The sequence below is a fragment of the Podarcis cretensis genome (genome assembly GCF_951804945.1).
Source record: "Podarcis cretensis genome assembly, chromosome: 14".
NCBI classification, from domain to species: Eukaryota; Metazoa; Chordata; class Lepidosauria; order Squamata; family Lacertidae; genus Podarcis; species Podarcis cretensis.
The window spans coordinates 7,502,535-7,522,188 of NC_137183.1; the positions used below are offsets into that span (position 1 = coordinate 7,502,535).

Here is a 19,654-nt window from a genome sequence, read left to right on the forward strand (position 1 = left end):
AAATAAAAGGAAGGGAGAACCACATAAGAATGAAATGGAAACCATCTTTGAAGTGGGTTAAAAAAAACTTGGAGGAACTCCTGGTGGGGGTGCAGAACGCAGACATGCTTGCCTGGGAATTTATCCTCCTACCTGGTGTCAAGGCCAGCAGTTCAGTGGTGGGTAGCTCCAGGTTTCCCCAGGGATGGTCTGACTCTCTTCTTCCTTCAAGGATGAGCAATAGCAAAGCAAAGCAGGAAGACAATGGCAAAAGTTTTGCCTGCTTTGTAATTATGCCGGCTAACTGCTGCTCTCCTGCAGCTGGTTGGGGTGCAGACACAGATGGTGTGATACAGGATAGCCTTACTGGGGTCCAATGCCATTGTAAAATAATTTTGCCTCCTGAATGTGGACCAAGGTGGTTTTAAAGGTGTCCGTATTTTATTCCATTGATCTTTGTCAATTTTTCCAGACAGTCCCCTTTGTCATGTTTCTCACAGAATTTGCAAGCTGCCCATATCAGTTTTCATTAGTAATTACTATATTGAAATAAGTAGAACTGTCTTATGTAGCTTCTGGATGTAAGACTGGTTGGCTTTCCTTTTAATGGAGACCAGAAACCCTTTGACTCTGTGTGGATTCTGAACTACCAGGTGATGGCTTTTGAAGTCACCAAGTGACAAGAATCAAGTTGAAGTCAGTTTATGAACTCCATTACTTCCATGCACTGGATATGGTGCCCAAATCTAGCTGATCCATTATGGCCTCTACCACTTCAGGCAAATTGGTCCTGGGCAATTCCTTCTGCTAAGTAATAATATAATAATAATAATTTATTATTTATACCCCGCCCATCTGGCTGGGCCTTCCCAGCCACTCTGGGCGGCTTCCATGGAAACCAAAAATACAATAAAATATCACACATTAAATACTTCCCTGAACAGGGCTGCCTTCAGATGTCTTCTAAATGTCAGGTATTTGTTTATCTCTTTGACATCTGGTGGGAGGGCGTTCCACAGGCGGGCGCCACTACCAAGAAGTCCCTCTGCCTGGTTCCCTGTAACCTCACTTCTCGCAATGAGGGAACCGTCAGAAGGCCCTCGGCGCTGGACCTCAGCGTCCGGGCAGAACGATGGGGGAGGAGACGCTCCTTCAGGTATACTGGGCCTAGGCCGTTTAGGGCTTTAAAGGTCAGCACCAACACTTTGAATTGTGCTCGGAAACGTACTGGGAGCAATGTAGGTTAGTGAAACTCATTGCAGAAAGGAATGGTGATTTGAGTGGGTAACCACAGCTTAAGAGAGTCATTCCTTTTTCTTTACTTTTGGTACTCATCCATGCCACCTTGCTGAATGACTGGCTATTTGATCCATTTCTAATAAATACGGCACAAATACAATGATCGAGTTATGTAGGCGTAGGCATTTGGTGTTGCAATTGTGCCATGGCATGAAAACTGGGTGAAACTGGTTCACTATAAGTAAGTCAGCACTGTCCCTAAATAGGAGGGTTAAGTAGACTTATTTCCTACAACAAGCAAACTGGTATTTGCAAACCCCAAGCTTCAGCTACACTTACTCTTCCTCACTTCTGACTAAAGCTGAAACTATAGGACCACACTGACATTTGAAGCACATGGCTTCCTTCCCACCCAAAGAATTATGGGAACTGTAGTTTACCCCTCACAGGACCACAATTCCCAGCATCCTTAACTAACTACGGTTCCCAGCCTTCTTTGGGGGAAGTTGTATGCTTTAAATGTAGGGTATGGGTGTGCCTGGTGGGGAGTGTGTATGCAGGGCCGATGCCAGAGTAACTCTTTGGTAATATTATGCCCTCCCCCCCCCCCCCCGTTGCACATCCTCCCTTTGGGTGGGTCTCCCTTCCCTCCTTGCATGCCACCACATTTGCCATCAGTTACCAGGTACATGAGCACGCAAGCAGGTGTTGGTGAGAAGGTGATTCGGTAGTATCTCTGTCCTCTTTTACCTGCCCTGGGTCCAATCCTCATTTCCCCCTAGAGCAAGGAAACAGGTGTGTAAGCAAATGGATGGGCAAGAGAACAAGTGACTACATCAGTGAGGAGCTGTACCAGGGGGTTCTGGTGGTTACTGGGCCTTCTCAAGGACACTGGGACCTTGGCAGCTACCTGAGGATGCCAGCCCATTTCCCGTGCCCAAAGCAGGAGCTTCCATGGACCAGCCTGTAATTGGAAATAGCTGTCTTTGTTTATTAGAATCATACCCCATCTCACTGCCCATCTCAACACTCCTGGGCCCCCATGAGCACATGAGCACAAGGGGTAGGCTAGGGGTTGCAGCAGTGCCACCAGCAGAGGGTCCCAAGTGGCAGTGGGCATGGCAGATGGAGGGTGGGCAAGGCATCAGTCCTAGAATTCTGCCAGGTTCCTTCCAACAGAGGAAGGGAAGCTTTGGATCCAAACCAACACTAACAATTCCTATGTAGCGATCATTTATGGATTTGTTTATTGGTTGGTTTACTTTATGGCACAATGGTTCCTGCCAGCACCACCAACTTCAATCAGTTTTGCAGCACTGTAAGTAATACAGTGTTTTCAGGTAATTGCAGGTGTTCCTTTTGATGATCTTAAGGATGCAGTGTGGAAACTAAGCCGGAAGTCAGGTGGGATTAAGATAAGTGTTATTTTTATGGCATCATTCCAAATTTTGCCCTGGCTCTTTCAGGCAGTTGCGACAAGTAATAGTTCTTAGCTATGTACTGGAGTGCCTCAAGAATCCTGTTCTGTTCCAGCCACATACTAATGTTCCGTGATAGACTATTGGGATGGAAGGAATGGAGACCGTGGGGGGGGGGGGGGGTGGAGTGAGTGGGAACGGAATCGAATATCCCAAAAGAAGACAAGAGCACTGTGCAGACACATCCTGTGGGAATGTTGTAGATACTAGGAGAGGATATATTGATTTAATATTATGCTTCCTAACTTACGCTTGTGAGTCAGCAGCAGAATGCATTCCCCAATATATAACAGGAAGCTAGCTGGTAGATTCATTTGAATCTCTTTCCATGGTATGCCCCACAGAGGACCTTAAGGTCCATGAATAACCATAGTTTAGAGGTCCCGGGCCCTAAGGAAGTTAGATTATCCTCCACCAGGGCCAGGGCCTTCTCAGTGATGGCTCTGACCTGGTAGAACACTCTGTCCCATGAGACCAGGGCCCTACAGGATTTAACTTCCTTCTGCAGGGCCTGTAAGATAGAACTATTCTGCCTGGCTTTCAATTTGAACTTAGCCTGATCTTTTATTCCCCTTCCTTCCCTCCCCCTCCCCTTTTTATGAAGATTACCCGCTCTGGGATCCCACAGCTAATTCTCCCCTAGCCTCCTTGCTGGCCCAAGTAGGACTAATTTAGCCAGCTAGCCTTGGTGATCATCTAATGTTTACTGGATGGATTTCCCCCCTAAATTGATTTTTGATTTTTGATTTTATTGTTATTCATGTTTTATACAGTATTTTATGCTGTGGTGTTGTTGTTTTTGTAGCATCAATTAAGTGTTTTAAATTTGTTGTTAGCCACCCTGAGCCCGGTTTTCTTAACCGGGAAAGGCGGGGTATAAATAAAAAGTTGTTGTTGTTGTTGTTGTTGTTGTTGTTGTTGTTGTTATTTACTTAAGCTATCTAATTTGGCTTTGTTCAGATTAAAGACACAAGAAACTTCTTTTAAAAGTAATAGAAGTTTACTCACATTCAGTTCACAGCTGGATCCCTGAAGGCAGGCTTTAACTTTGAGTTACAGAAGAGGGTTTGAGACCATCCCATATGGGAATGAGCCCATGTCCTGGTGGCTGAGAGCCAGCAGACAGCAAAATACATCAGTATCAGGAGAGCATGGCATCAAGAGGAAGAAGAGGCGAAAGAAGGGGAAATGGCTGCGTGACCAGCCCCTCTTACGGGGTCTCCCAGGGTCACGCCCACCTACCTGGTCACACGCAGGGGGAGGAAGCTCCAGACCAGGTGTGACAGGAAGTCCTCCTGGCTGTGTCCACTCTGGGCAAACAGGAAGTGTTGTACTTGACTGCTTATGTTGCATCCCATGCAGCCCACTTAACATAACTGACAACAAAACATCATCTTATGATACGTATTTGTATAAAAATTGCTGGTTTTATGTACACTTTTCAATCACCCTGCCTGATCGCTCCCCTGGATGCAGCTGCACTCTTTCTTTCTTTCTTTCTTTCTTTCTTTCTTTCTTTTTGAAATAAACTTTATTAATTTAAATTGCACACTTATACAAAGCCCTTAATCTTCCTAATTAATAATTAAACACTTAAATAAAAAAGACTTCTGACAAGCTTTCTAGCTCACTGGGCCCCCTCCTCAGGCTCTCACATTTCAGCTCCCCCCAATGCACTGGAACCATAGGAGCCAACTCAAGCCATATTTCAAGTAATAGCCAGGCACGACAATGTATTTGGGTCAAATAAGGCCACAACTTTCTTGATTCCAGATGTAAGAGGTTCGGCATAGGCATTGGGTACAATCATTGACTTCCAGCCTGCCTGCCAGAAGTATCACCTGCAGGGTCAATGCAGAGGTGGGAGAGTCCTGTGACCTATCTCAAATAGGAACCTCACCTGAGGGGATGCTGTCTGGAGGAGTGCTGTGGCCCCAGCCCTAACCCTAGCATGGCTGTCTGGACAGAAGCAGCTCCCCTGGATTCCTTTAACAGGGTACATTTTCATTCGGAGGGGCAGGCAGAGGTGACAACCTCCCTTGAAATCCAATACTAAGGCTTGCCCAATCCTAAACCGCCAAAAGTTGTGACAATTCCTATGAGGTAGGCAAAACCGCAAGGCCTATTGACCATCCGTAGATGGGGGTGGGGTGTGTCAGCAAGCTTAGAGGAACTCCCAAGTTTCGCAGAATACAAAAAAGTTAGAAGAAACAGTTCTCTGATGACCTGGCAGGCTTAATTGGCAAAGGATGCTGATTGAATATTGGAGGGGATGGAATATCCTGAAAAAGAGCACAGTTGGATGAAAAAACTGAACAGTAGCATTTTTTGTGGCAGATCCCACTCATTTATATGGCTTGTGCTATGAATAAAAGATGAGGAAAATGGCATGGGGAAGAAGAGGTAGCAGAATCACATCCAAATATTGATTACGAATAAGTAAAAGGAAGAGAAATATTTGCTATATATAACATTTTTATTACGAAAAAGCCTCTCTCCTTTAAGGAAATGCGAGGACACGTTACCTGAAATGTGTTTTGCATGCAACATTTCTTGCGACCAACGTAACACCACAATGAGCAACTTACATAGCATAAATGTGTCATCATGGGCTGTATCCAACTAGGTTCTGCTCAGAGTTAAAGGTAAAGGTAAAGGTACCCCTGCCCGTACGGGCCAGTCTTGACAGACTCTGGGGTTGTGCGCCCATCTCACTTAAGAGGCCAGGGGCCAGCGCTGTCCGGAGACACTTCCGGGTCACGTGGCCAGCGTGACATCGCTGCTCTGGCCAGAGCCAGAGCCGCACACGGAAACGCCGTTTACCTTCCCGCTGGTAAGCGGTCCCTATTTATCTACTTGCACCTGGAGGTGCTTTCGAACTGCTAGGTTGGCAGGCGCTGGGACCGAGCAGCGGGAGCGCACCCCGCCGCAGGGATTCGAATCGCCGACCTTTCGATCGGCAAGTCCTAGGCGCTGAGGCTTTAACCCACAGCGCCACCTGCGTCCCTTCTGCTCAGAGTTAGACTCACTGAAATTAATGTACATTCGTTATGTCAATTTATTTCAACGAGTCTACTCTGAATGGGAAACCTCTGAAACGCAACCTAGTATTTATTTTGCTGTTAACTAAATAAGACTGATGAATAGAGGGAAAATGTCTTCCTTCATTATCACACTTTGCTTTTGACATTTATGGTAAACTACCTGGGTTAGACACCAGTGATTCACCCTATGCAAACAATGAAAATCTCCCTTACTGTTATTCATGCAAATTATGAATGTAATGAGGAAGAGACCTCCGTTTTATCAGCATTTGCTGGTAATATATTTTCTATACTGTACTTTCAAAGGCAAAATCGGGAGGGGATCGAATCTTTTACCCAAGAAGACCTTCTAGGCATCTTTTAACTAATACTGTGAACAGTGTGATATTCAGTGATTCCCCTCTATAACAGCTTTAAATCACAGAGTTCACTGATTGAGGAAGAAGTATGTTTTTGTGACCAACGTAACACACTCAAGCAACGTATGTTTTATTGTCCTGAGCTCATCTGAGTTTGTTACTGAGATTCATTCTCAGTTCACCACATGAGAAAGCAAAAGTATTAATACAATAAAGGGTCATTAACCTATTGCCTATTTTCTTGGAGAGGCCTTTAACTGAAATTTGGGGGAAACAGAGAAATCCTACATCATCTTGCATGTCACACTTCTGCCATTTTGAAAAACTGTTGCCAGATAATGAAACTTTGGGAAATTATCTTCAAAATGATATCGAACAATGTATACGAAAATGAAAACTGGGTTTGTAGGTTGGAGTTTTCATAGAATTCCTGGGGACAAGTTAATCGCATGGTCCCAGACTGAGCTCTGCAGGTGAAAACAAGAGCAGGAGTTAAACACCAGCCCCTTCCGCTGAAAGTGCTTTGCTGCCCCCCTTCCGAGGGCATTTCTCCTTCAAAATCTAGCCCCGCAGGAACCTTTCCTCTTGCCCCAGGCACCGCAGCACAGTGTTCGCCCTGGGAAGGGACACACCCAATGTATGCAAGACTCAGCGCTGCTTCAGTCTTAGACACAGATGATTTCTTGTAAAGCAATGACCTCTGTGTTTCCTTTCCGTCCACAATCAAGCAGGAAGAGGGCTATAAAATGTGCCTGGGGAATTCCACCCCTTGTGGAATTGAGTAAGATGGGGTAAAATCACAACTGTGCTCTTGGTGAAGCTCATTAATCATCCCCAGCCCTGATTCCCAGTCTATATTTAGCACTGATTTGCTATATACGGTATTTACTTGAATCTAATGCATACCTCTTTTTTGGCCAAATTACTTTGCGAAAATTAAGGTGTGCTTGGATTCAATGGCACATTTACATTTGCTAGCAAACCCTATAAGTCAGGGGTTAGCAAACTAAGGCCCAGGGGCCGAATGTGGCCCCCCAGGCTCCTAAATCCGGCCCGCGTCACAAAGCTGGAACCCGCTGCGAAGCTGAGAATCCCGGCGATGGCGATGGGAGGAAGAGGCCGAGCGGTGGTGGCTCTGCCACTCAAACGCCTGGTTTACCTCAGTGGCGTTTGATTGGCAGAGATGCCCCCGCGTTGCGCTGAGGTAAACCAGGCACACATCGCTGGGAGTCTTGGCTTTGCAGTGGGTTCCAGCTTTGCGGCACAGCCTCTTCCTCCCACTGCTGTCGCCACCCTGGTGCTCCTGTGGGCCAGAGAGCAGAGCAGATGAGCTCACTCTGCCTACCCATGAGAAGCAGTAGCAGTGATGGTGATGGTGGTGGTGGCAGCAGCATCCCCTGGGAAGGTAAGCGCAGCAGCTGGGGCTGGGGGGTGGAGAGGAGGACTACTTGCCCCACTCACCTCTTCTTCCAGCCCCGCCCCCCCCCCCCCCCCGCCCCTGGTGCTGCTTCTCTGGACCACCACAAGGTCTGAGGGACAGTGGGCAGACCCGCTGCTAAAAAGAAATTGTTGACCCCTGCTATAAGTGGTACAGGGTCATCAGAGCTAGGTGTTGGCAAGACAGTTAGAGGAAGTGGAGTGTGTCAGGAACACAAGCCCAACTATACTCATATGGTAGCTTCTACACCAACCCTTGGCAATAATAATAATAATAATACAGTGGTGCCTTGCAAGACGAAAAGAATCCGTTCCGCGATTCTCTTCGTCTAGCGGTTTTTTCGTCTTGCAAAGCAAGCCCATTGACGGCTTAGCGGATTAGCACTATTAGCGGTTTAGCGGCTTTTAGCGGCTTTTAGCGGCTTATCAGCTTAGCGGATAAGCAGATAAGCGGCTTAGCGGCTTAGAAAAAGGGGGGGGAGGGGAAAAAAGTCGGAAAAACTCGCAAGACATTTCGTCTTGCGAAGCAAGCCCATAGGGAAATTCGTTTTGCGAAGCGCCTCCAAAACGGAAAACCCTTTCGTCTAGCGGGTTTTTCATCTTGCGAGGCATTCGTCTTGCGGGGCACCACTGTAATAATAATAATAATTTATTATTTATACCCCCACCCATCTGGCTGGGTTTCCATATACACCATAAAGTTAGAGCATACAGTGGTACCTCAGGTTAATAACTTATTTTGTTCCGGAGCTCTGTTCTTAACCTGAAACTGTTCTTAACCTGAAGCATCACTTTAGCTAATAGGGCCTCCCACTGCTGCCATGCTGCCGGAGCACGATTTCTGTTCTCATCCTGAAGCAAAATTCTTAACCCGAGCTACTATTTCTGGGTTAGCAGAGTCTGTAACCTGAAGCGTCTGTAACCTGAGGTACCACTGTATTTCCCCACACACCCAAAAAGTCACGGGAATTACAGTTTGCCCTTCATAGAGCCACAATTCTTGGCACCCTTAACAAACTACTGTCCCCAGGATTCTTCAGGAGTCATACTTCGACTGTATGGGGTTGTATTCAGCTAACTGTTACTGAGAGTAGACTCATCAAAATGAATGGATCTTAATCTTGGAATAATACATAGGCTATATTTCTTTTTCTATCTTATGAGAATATATTATTATGGTGTTCCTCACATTTATTTATTACATTTGTATCCTACCCTTTCTCCCAAAGGATCCTAGGGAGCTCAAGTACACTCATGCCTTGGAAGTCAAACGGAATCCATTCCAGAAGTCCATTCGACTTCCAAAACATTCGAAAACCAAAGCGCGGCTTCTGCAGGAAGTTCCTGAAGCCAGTTGGAAGCCCCGTCAGAAGCTCAGCTTCCAAAAATAAATCGCAAACTGGGACAGTCACTTCTGGGTTTTCTACGCTCAAGAGCTAAAACATTTGGGAACTAAGCTGTTTGACTTCCAAGGTATGACTGTACTCTAAGTTTTGCATGATTTCTGAAACTTTTTGTATTTCTCATTTTCCTAGTTTAATTGTTTTCTTCTACCCTTTTCTGCTTTGATCTTTGGTAGCTTTAATACTCAATAGATTACTGTTCTAAATTCACTCGTACTTGTTTTCTTGTTTAACTTTCTTGGCAACTTAAAGGTGTGTTACGCTTTCGTAGCTTTCTTGTGATTGTGTGTATGTGTGAGAGTGAATAATCTTCATCATGACATTTTTTTGTTTGTTTTTTAATTCAAAATTAAAACAAGACATATTATCCAAAAACATATCATCCTTGTCCCCCCCCATTTTCCCTCCCAGCCCACCCCCCCACCCCCCAACTTCCCTCAGTTCCAGTCTTTGCTTTCTCTGAGACTGCTGTTTTCTGCATGTTACAAAGTTGTGTAGATCCTCAAACTATTTAGCTGATTATTATCAATAAAAAGTTTTTGAATGTTTATTCAAAAATCTTCATCATGACATTTAGGGCTGCTTCATAAAATATTTTCCATATGCAGGTATGATCTCCAAATAGAAAATTCACGTACTGTGTATATGATTCAGTGTTGACATATGTGCACGCACACACCCTTGACTCCCAGTGTTGATTTTGAACCCTCAGCTGTATTTCTGAGAAGGAAGAAGCTAAAATGTTTAACTAAGCAGTTTAACAAAGCAGATCTTTGTTTGATCATGCACACACAGAGAAGCCAATAATCAGTGGTGATGGGTGCTGTAATTGGGTTGGGTACCCTACAATCCAATTCTGGGCCTGATCCAGCACTTACTTCAGAGTGGCTCTGAACTAATGCAGGATGATGTGGGACCAACCTGACCCTGAATTGGGCCCAAAAGCAATGCAGGAAATGCATGATCCTGTGGTCGGGGTGGGGAAGAGATGCACCCAGGCTGCTGCGCATCCCCTTTCGCCCAGTGCCTCACTTGCCCAGCTTTGGGAAGGCAGTGTGAGGGTTTCAAATTTGGGCCTTGCTCCCCCCCCCACAAGGCAGTGTGTGGCTCGTGGGTTCTGTGTTGAAGAACTCTTGTGGCCAATTTGGTATGAAAAATTGGGCCACCTTGGTCTAGACCGCTGGTGGTCTAATCTGAGGTGGGTTGCACCAGGAGCATTTAACATCATTTCAATATATGGTAAAAGATTAAGAAATAATAATAATAATAATAATAATAATAATAATACCCCGCCCTCCCCAGCCAAGGCCGGGCTCAGGGTGGCTAACAAGCAATAATAAACACAAGCTGAATGAATACAACTTAAAAACAATTAAAATATTGAAACATTAAAATATTAAAATGCAGCCTCATCACAGGAGGAGAAAGGGGAAAAAAGAGGGGGAGGGAATCAAATTGGCTCCAAGCCAAAGGCCAGGTGGAACAACTCTGTCTTAACAGGCCCTGCGGAAAGAAATCAGATCCTGCAGGGCCCTGGTCTCATGAGACAGAGCGTTCCACCAGGCTGGAGCCAGAGTTGAAAAGGCCCTGGCTCTGGTTGAAGCCAATCTAACTTCCTTAGGGCCTGAGACCACTAAGGTGTTGCTATTTATGGACCTTGAGGCTCTCCATGGGGCATACCGGGAGAGGCGGTCCTGTAGGTACGAGGGCTCCCATATGCCTGTTTGGGTTGAAGGTGGGTCCTGGGTCTGAGAAAGTCAAAGGCTACTGGTCTGGACTGACTGGAAGAAGCTCTCCAGCGTTTCAGGGAAATGCCAGGGATCGAAACTGGGACCATTTGTATGCAAAGCAGATGCCTTATCTCATGTTTTGTGTTAAAGAGTGTCAGGGTGAGCCGATCAGTGCCAACTAGAATTATATTTATAATGGTGACAAAGCCTTGGTCATTCATAAAAGTAGTTCTATGGCATCCGCTCACGCCGCCTCAGAGCAACGTCATAAACCTTTTAAAAAGAGGACAAAACAATCACTAAAACGAATAGCTACTGGGTAGGCCTGAGGGCACAGAAGGTCTTCAAAAGACACCTGAAAATCAAAAGTGAGGGTATTTCTAAAGGTGCCTAAGGCAAAAGCTGAGGCTCACTGACACAGGTTTTCAAATTTTGTTAGGCTACAAACCAGAAATGTGGAGCATGGGTAGCCCAGTGTAGCCTTTTTAACAGACAAGTCAATAAGTGAGTAGTCTGTTCTTTTCTCATTAAGGGAGGTGTCATAAAGTGTACAGTGACGCCGATAAATGTGTTTTTCGTGCTATCAGACAAACTGAGATTACCTCACAATAATAGGCCAAAGGGTTATTCTTATGTTACACTGAGTACAGTTACAAGCTGTCTCTGCACCTCTACCAACCTTTTCATCCAAATGTGGCGCAGGTTAAAAAAAATCTGGCTCTGCTGAAAGGGTGTTTTCAGGCACTGCCAACCTTGGCCTGCAAAGCTGCTTTCAGGTGCCATATGAAACAGCTCTTTGAAAGGAGCTTCCAAAGCTTTTGCTCGGCAGCCAAAAACGTTTTCTTTCAAAAGGTGCCCTGATGTCACTGTGATGTCCAGTGAGGGGCCCATTCCCTTGCCCAGTGCCTGACAAGAAAAACTTGGACAAATGTCAGATGTTATATAACCCACCTCTTCAAATCACTTTGCAAACCAGAACAATTTGAGCAGCTATCCACAGTGGATGTGTTTTCCAGTTGAAGAATGTGCAGAATCTGCATATGCCTCTTCCAGAAATCCTAACGCAATTCCTAACACAAATTGCTCAGATTTTGGTTACCATCCACACCATACATTTAATCCAGGTACCAGAGCTTTGTTAAGTGTGCTGGGAACTGGAGCTCTGTGAGGGGCAAATGACAGTTCTCAAGATTCTTGGGGGGAAGACATGTGCTTTGAAAGTATGGTATGGATGCGACCTGAGGCAGTGGCTTCATTCTGCCTTATTGGCAGGGCCGGCTCTGTAAACTCATATTGCAGACCCCCGAAGCCACAGGCCGAGAGAGTGGAAGAGAGGCATTTGCCATGCAGAGGAAGCATCTTACAACATGATCTTTTTGCTTGCATGGCCAGCCAGTTGGAGCAGAACAAAACAATTAGGGGAAAACGTTTTAAGCCACATTGGTAAAGGCACCCAACACCCTCACCTCAACCATCTAAGCCCCATGGATTTGAGGGGATTAGGATGCTCAGCTCTGTGGAAATAGTCACTAAACCCTGAACTGCTCTGAACTAAGCGTTCAGTGAATCCTGACTAAACTTGCCCAGCTGCCCTTTGGTCTAGAAAATTATAACCCTTCCTTGCAGCAGAGAGCCCCAGGGCTTACGAATGTGGCTTCAGCCCAAGAGAAAGCATACACCACTCAACAGCCGTCCCATGAGCTGGCAAGGATAGCAGCTGCTCCCAGCAAGAAGCCATCAATGGAAACAGCTCTGCAGACGGCCTTACCAAGGAAGAGGCCAGCTAAGGGCACGTTGGAGAAGAGCAGCGTTTTGGAGCAAGTCTTGCCTGGCATTGCTGTTGCTCAGGCTTCCTCAACCTCGGCCCTCCAGACGTTTTTGGCTTACAACTCCCATGATCCCTAGCTAGCAGGACCAGTGGTCAGGGATGCTGGGGAATTGTAGTCTCAAAACATCTGGAGGGCTGAGGTTGAGGAAGCCTGCTCTTGCTCATTGAAATAAAGGATGGGCCACAGAGGTTCCTCAATGGCAAAATCATTGCAAAGGCTGGATCTGGACTCCCAAAGCTATGTCCCCAAGCTCTCGTGCAAACTTGAGTTTCAAGAGGATGCAAACTTGAGTTTTAAGGTGGAATTGTAGGTCAGGTACAGAACGTGCTGTTGGTTGTCCTCTTTGAGGGATGGTGTGTTCTCAGGACCATATTCTGCCCATCACACTTGTCTGAATGGCAAGGAGTTCTAGGCATGCAGGTTGTGTTTATTTTATCCAGGTTGGGTTTATTTTGTAAAGTCACTGGAAGCTTATTGGAGCTGCACCCAGTCCTTTCAATGTGTGCCACCCTGAGTTCAATGGAGGAAGGATGGAAATAGAACTACAAACATAAGGTACTATGTAGAGTACACAGCCTGGCATTTCATATGCTGTTGAGGCTCTTTATGAACTGTTCATATAACAGAAAGTAGGACAACCGTGTTTCCCCCCAATATTTGTTTAATGTGAAGAACGTTTGTGTATTTTAATAGGAAAGGCTATTGTCAGGTTGATTAATGAATATGGCATGCCCTATATTCTAACTAGGGATGGGGTAGAAACTCAGTTCCATTTGACTTTTAATGTGGACCTAAGTAATTAGCACTTACCTAAACAATATGTGAACCTAAATACAGCTATCCTTCGAAATTTGCACTTCCTTGAATTTTGTGATGCAGTTTTCCCAAACAAAAAATGGGTATGAAAAGCTGTATCGGGGGAAGTGTGCATAGAAATGCACATATTAGTGAAAATAAGATATGAAAATACAGTACATTAGGGGAAATTGCTTGCAGAAATACGTATAATCAGGCAAAATTGTAGACAAAAGTGTGTGTGTGTTGGGAGAAATTTTCATGAGGACTTTAAAAAGAAATTGCAAATGGGTGCAGAAATGTGAACTGAATTTAAGACTGGGGGGGAGGGGAGGGAAATGGAAAATTGAGAAAAACCAAAACTGGCAGATTCATGCACCTCTAATTATAACTTTTCCACTTTACAACACTGGCAGACACTACAGTGGTACCTTGGTTTGCAACCATTTTGGATTACAACCATTTTGGATTATAACCATGTCAAACCTGGAAGTGCGTGTTCCTTTTTTTGGATTACAACCCATTTTTTTTTTGGATTACAAGCCCCCCCCCCTTTTGGGAGGTCCCATTGGTGAAAGCGTGCCTTGGGTTACAACCTGTTTGGGTTTACAACCGGATCTCCGGAATGGATTATGGTTGTAAACCAAGGTACCGCTGTATTCCTGATCAGTAAACTCTATGCACCATCTTTTCTTCAAGGCCATAATATGGTACATCTAGAGATTGTAAGTAGTGTGATGGAGATTATGCATTGAAATATTTTAGTTGATATTTTAGATTGTAAAATGCTATTTTATCTATTGATTTATTTTATCTTGTGGGCTTATAGCCGAATAAAGTATTATCTATCTATCTGTATTCCTGATCATAACGTTGAACTTTCTGCAGAAAGAAAAAATAAAAAAGAACTGTAGCAAAGTTGTGTTCCCCCAAGTTCCTACTCCACTACATCACTGGCTGTTTGACTCCAGCATCTGGTCCTCAGAGCTAAACTGTTTCTGTAGTAGTTATTGACTGAGTTATCCACCATAAGTCTCCTTCTACAGGTGAAAGCTATCAGCTAAACACGACAAAGGCAAACAAACACAAGCCATAACAAAGAAGTTAGGTGATGTTCAGACACCTAAGCTGGTCAAAGCTACGTAACCATTTCAGTTCTCACCTTAGGAACTGTAGTTGTACGAAGGGAATGGTGGTTGGGGCTGATAGGAGTTGGAGTTCAACAACAACACAGATTCCCCATCCCTGTGAAGAGTTTTCCTAAATGTGTCATCTAACACCCTGACAAAGTTACAATATCTAGGGTTCTTTGCAGAAAGCCTAGACCCTTAAACCTCTCTCTCTCTCTCTCTCTCTCTCTCTCTCTCTCTCTCTCTCTGTGTGTGTGTGTGTGTAATTTTTATTAAATTTTATATATATATATATATATATATATATATATATATATATATATATGATTTTCTGTTTTACAATTTTGAATATTCATTTAAACATTCTTAAAATATCAATGACTTCCCTTCTTCTCTTTCCATGGTTCATTTTGCATATCATAAATCCATGCATATTTTACATAAACTAAACCATTCAGTATTCCATTATTCCATCCATCATAAAAGGTTATTTATGGATGCCACTGCTGCGGCCCGTGTTTTGTTAGCCCCCAAAATGGAAAACGAACAAGGTCCCAACTAAAGAATGGCAACTTAAGATGATGGAATTATGTGCAGCTTGCAGACTTAACATATAGAATAACAGAACAAGAAGAACATACATTTTGAGAAGATTAGAAAATGTTTATTGAATATACGGGGGGAAATTATGTACACTTAAAAACGTTGGCAGCATTAAGATAAATTCGACCCTTAAACCAATTTCACACTGATTTACCATTGCACTAATGCTCCATGAATAGGATGTCACATCACTTTCCATCTACACACAAACAAGAGCTATATTTCCAGGCCATGCAGCAGTAACTTCTCAGGCATCAGAGGCATTAAAATTCTATGCAGGGATAAAAAGTACAGCTGTCCTTATGGTGCTAAAAGTAAAAATCCAATGTAAACCACTGTCCAACAATGCACACTGGGAAGAAGACAGCTGGTTGGGGAGATGGGCATTCACCCCCTGGAAGCCCAGCAGAGTCTGCTAAAGGGCTAAAAGTTCTCATAGTGATGGACAAAATAGGTTTGATCGCGCTTGTTGATCTTCTGACATGCTTTCTCCACATTCTTGGTCATGCCGGGAGGGCCACAGCTGAACACACCAATCTTCCTCACCTGGAAACAACAAACCAAAAGAATTTGGTCACCAGGCAATACCCAACACATTGGGCAGTAGCAGAAGAGAGGAGAGAAAAGAAACAGACACAGCCAAGGGACCAGCAGTTTGGGGCTCCTTCTTAAACTTTTCATTAGAAGAGCATTTTATGTATTTATTTCATGAAATTTATACACCACTTGATTGTAATAATAATAATAATAATAATAATAATAATATTCAAAAGACTTAAAGCTAAAACAATAAAATCTGACAGCAATAGTTAAAAACATACAAAAAGTTAAAATAGTAAAATAGGTTAAAATTCACATCAACTTTCTAAGCGTCTTGGTAGGTTTGTCTAGACAAGAATGTTTTCAGCAAGGGTTGAAGAAGACTGGAAGAAATTCAAGATTTATCTACAAAAATATTGTAATTTGGTCGACTGTTAAGAAGGATGCTAGATCACAAATAATTGCCTACCATTGAATTAGATTCGAATTTGACAATAAGTGAGATTAAGGAAAATATAAAAAAAAATTTGGAGAACTGATAGATTTTATTTAAATGAGTGGACATAAGATTGCAAATAAGTATGTTTTCAGCAGGTGCCAAAGAGAATACAGGGTGGGCACCTGCTTGATCTCAATAGACATTCTTTAAATAAATGAATGTCTCAAAATAAGTGAACAGCAAAAAGGAGAGCACCACGTTCTGCTTTCTTGGGTCAGGCTCTAAGCTCCAGGTGATGCCTAAAAGCATCCATGGCAGAGGCCTGCTCTAGAAGGAGAAGCAGAAAAAATTGCAGACATGAGCTGGATCATTTGAGGTCACACTTGGGGCACGCCAGTTTGAAATTCTCCCCCATGTTCTAAAACAAAAGAAATAATAGGAAGCTGCCTTATAAGAAGTCGGACTATTTCTCTACATAGCCTGGCATTCTCTGCACATACTGCCGGCCAGCCGCCAGTGTGAATGTCTTTCCCTGTCATCTGTTGCCTGATCCTTTCAAGTTTTAACTGCAGATACCGGAGGATTGAACCTTGCTCCTTTTGCATATAAAACATGGGCTCTACCACTGAGCTTCAGCTCTCCCAACATTTGAACGGCAGAGAGGACATTTTTAAACCCTAGGGCCCCTCTCCAGACGAGTGTTTTATTCCGGATGTATCCCGCAGCACATTCTTGATACAACAACAGTGCATCAGTGGGTGATTTATTCTGCTTTAGTTTCTCCTGCGATCCTTCCCCAACCATATCCCATTCCTGCTGTCCAGAAAGGCCATAACAAAGGACATGCTCCAGAACATTTGTGGTATAAAAAGTTACAGAATTTTTGCAGGAAGTTACAGGATATGCACTGATTGGAAGTGAAGCAGTGTGACGGCCCCAAAACTTCTGCAGGCGCAAAAATTGGAAATGGGATTGTGTGTGGTGGTCCCAATAGCATTGTGAGCACAAATAATCACAAACGTGGAATGAAATGAAAGTCCAGGGGGATCCTTCTTTTTCTACTTCCATGACTTTTTTTTTTTAGTTATTCTACCACCTCAAGTTTCTACCATCTCATTCTGAAGCATGTGTAGAGGAAGGCTTTGCTAAATGCAGATTTCTATAAATACCCAACCACCCGCTTGATGTGCGTCCGCTACAATTGCAGAGTAAGGGCTGCAACTCCACACACACACACACACACACACACACACCCCGCCTGGTTTTCCTGGCCCTGCTTCTGTGCCTTAAGAGCAAATCCCTTCCTCAATCAGGGATCGACACACATAAGGGAGGACCCACAATGTTTGCCATCTAGGCAGGCAGCCGATTTATAGATTTCACATGACCGACTTTTCAACCGACGATTGCTACTGTGTGACATACATCATGCTGTAAAACCTCCACTGCATCAGCTGATCTTTCTTTCTTTACACGACATACAAATGGAGACTGCAATGAGGAAAGGAACTAACTCATGGCATACTTTTTATGTGATAAAGGCCAATCTGAGCTGAGAGTGCTGTTAAAAAAAAATCCTGGCACAAGTTCAATGGTCTCTCACCTGTCTAGTTATCTTTTCATTTATTAGTTTCATTTATTATTTCACCTGTCTAGTTATTATTTCACCTGTCTAGTTATCTTTTCATTTATTAGTTTCATTTATTAGTTTCATTCATTAGTTAGTTTCCCTGAGTTAGTTTCAGGCATAGCGGATAGCGAGAAGAATAGCAGGTTTTAGCAGAAGCTGGAGTGTAGTGGAAGGGGGAAATGCTGATTGTGACAAATGTAGGAAAGGGTGGAAATTGCTGCCTGCTTACACATGAGGTCAGGTTAGGGGCAAAGAAAGTTGTGGCTGGATCAACAGCACAACTGAATTCCCTACGGGGGCCTTGAAAGAATAAAACAAAGTTAACTTCAGGCAAACTTCAGAGCACAAGCTCACAGGCACCCACTTTGGAGTCATGAGGCTAAAGGAATGTGGTCCTAACACTAGGACAAAGGAAGGAAGACTGGCTGAAGAAGAAGGAAGAAGTCAAAGCATGGAAGATAAGATAATACTTTATTCGGCTATAAGCCCACAAGGTAAAACAAATCAATAGATAAAATAGCATTTTACAATCTAAAATATCAACTAAAATATTTCAACGCATAATCTCTTTCACATTATTTACAATCTCTAGATGTACCGTGTTATGGCCTTGAAGATCAAGATGGTGCATAGAGTTTACTGGATTTTTAATAGTCATGCAGCATTCCATGAGTCAAAGCATGGAAGGAAGTGATCTATATGCCAACAAGAAGGAACCAACAGGAGTAAAAATAGGTTCCCTTTCTGTCTATCATCAGCCGTCCCTGGTACAGGTAACTGTCTAAATGCATTCTTGCTTTTTGTCCCAACAGCAGGAGAGATAGGAATCCGACCCAGTGGCTGGATCAAATTCTCTCCCCTACACCAGAGGGATGCTAAGCGATGAAACATCACAGGCAGCACTGCTAATTACTCTTTTGGAAGCTTGTTGCGGTAGCTCTCCTCATCCTTTGCTCTGTGGGTGCTGGCCTGCTTTGCTTGCAGAAAAGTCCCCAGTTCATTCCCTAGGATCCCAATTTAAAATGATCTCAGGGAGCAGATGATGGGGAAAACATCTCAGTGAGCAAACATCTGAGCTCGGAGGCGGCCGCTTCCTGTGTTCCATTTAGCAAGCACGCTTGGCTAGCATAAGATCCCCTCTGTCGCATGAAGCCTGTTCATATACAATGCACAAAACTGAATCCCACAACTGCCCACAGGAGCCCTCTGCCCATTGCCAGCACTGACCTCAGGATGGACCTCTTGCAGTGAGCAGAAGAAAGGGACAAATGGGGGTCGCCCAAAGTGGGTGACAGAGCGCAGGCCGGTGAACAAGCTCTGGTTGAGGACCTTCTGGAAGTGCCGCTCGCAGATGTACTAGAAAGTAAGACGGTGACGGTCAGAGTATGGTTTGTGTCGGGGGAAGGAACCCACTGTTCACAGCCACCATTATCACCACCTTGTCGTTCTAGATCCCCCAACGTAGAAGCAGGTCTTGTTAGAACAAACATCCAGGCATGTAGCCAGGAACATGATGTGGAGATCTACGGGTATACTAGTTTAATTTAATATACAATTTGTGTCTAGAATATCTGAAGGACCACCAACTTCAGTACAACTCTGCCTGCCTGTTAAGAGCTTTGGGGAGGCTCTGCTGCACAATCGCACCAATGTCTCACGTGGGCTTGGTGGAAATGCAGGACAGGGCCTTCTTGGTGGCTGCACCTAGGTTTGGAAACTCCCTCTTCCGGAAGGCTTCTTTAATCCCCTCCTTTCCCATTTTCAGAAAGATCATTAAAACTGTTTTGTTTAGACACACTTTCCTTTCCATACTTCTTCATGCTCGGAGGCTGATGACACTGCTATTTTTAGTGTTAATTATGGGTTTTAAATTTATTTTCTTCTCACTATTTTATTATCCTTGTGAACTGCTTCAGGGAGGGAAACTATGTGGAAGTGAAAAGTGGTATATAAATTCATGCATAAACTAATGATATTTTTTTTAAAAAAAAATGCATGTGGGTTGGTGGGACCAACCAA

General features: G+C 44.0%; 1 protein-coding gene across 3 annotated transcripts in view; it reads right to left on the reverse strand.

The window, feature by feature from the left end:
- Positions 1 to 15,061: 15,061 nt before the first annotated feature.
- The window catches only part of DUOX2 (dual oxidase 2), a 61,170-nt gene continuing 56,577 nt past the window's right edge, over positions 15,062 to 19,654 (reverse strand). For all 3 annotated transcript variants that reach the window (XM_079953149.1, XM_079953150.1, XM_079953151.1), the window contains 2 exons: positions 18,863 to 18,991; positions 15,062 to 15,572 (listed from right to left, as the gene is read on the reverse strand). In XM_079953149.1, coding sequence (XP_079809275.1) covers positions 15,450 to 15,572; positions 18,863 to 18,991 — 252 coding nt within the window. In that variant the 3' untranslated portion in view covers positions 15,062 to 15,449. The remainder of the gene's footprint in view (positions 15,573 to 18,862; positions 18,992 to 19,654) is intronic.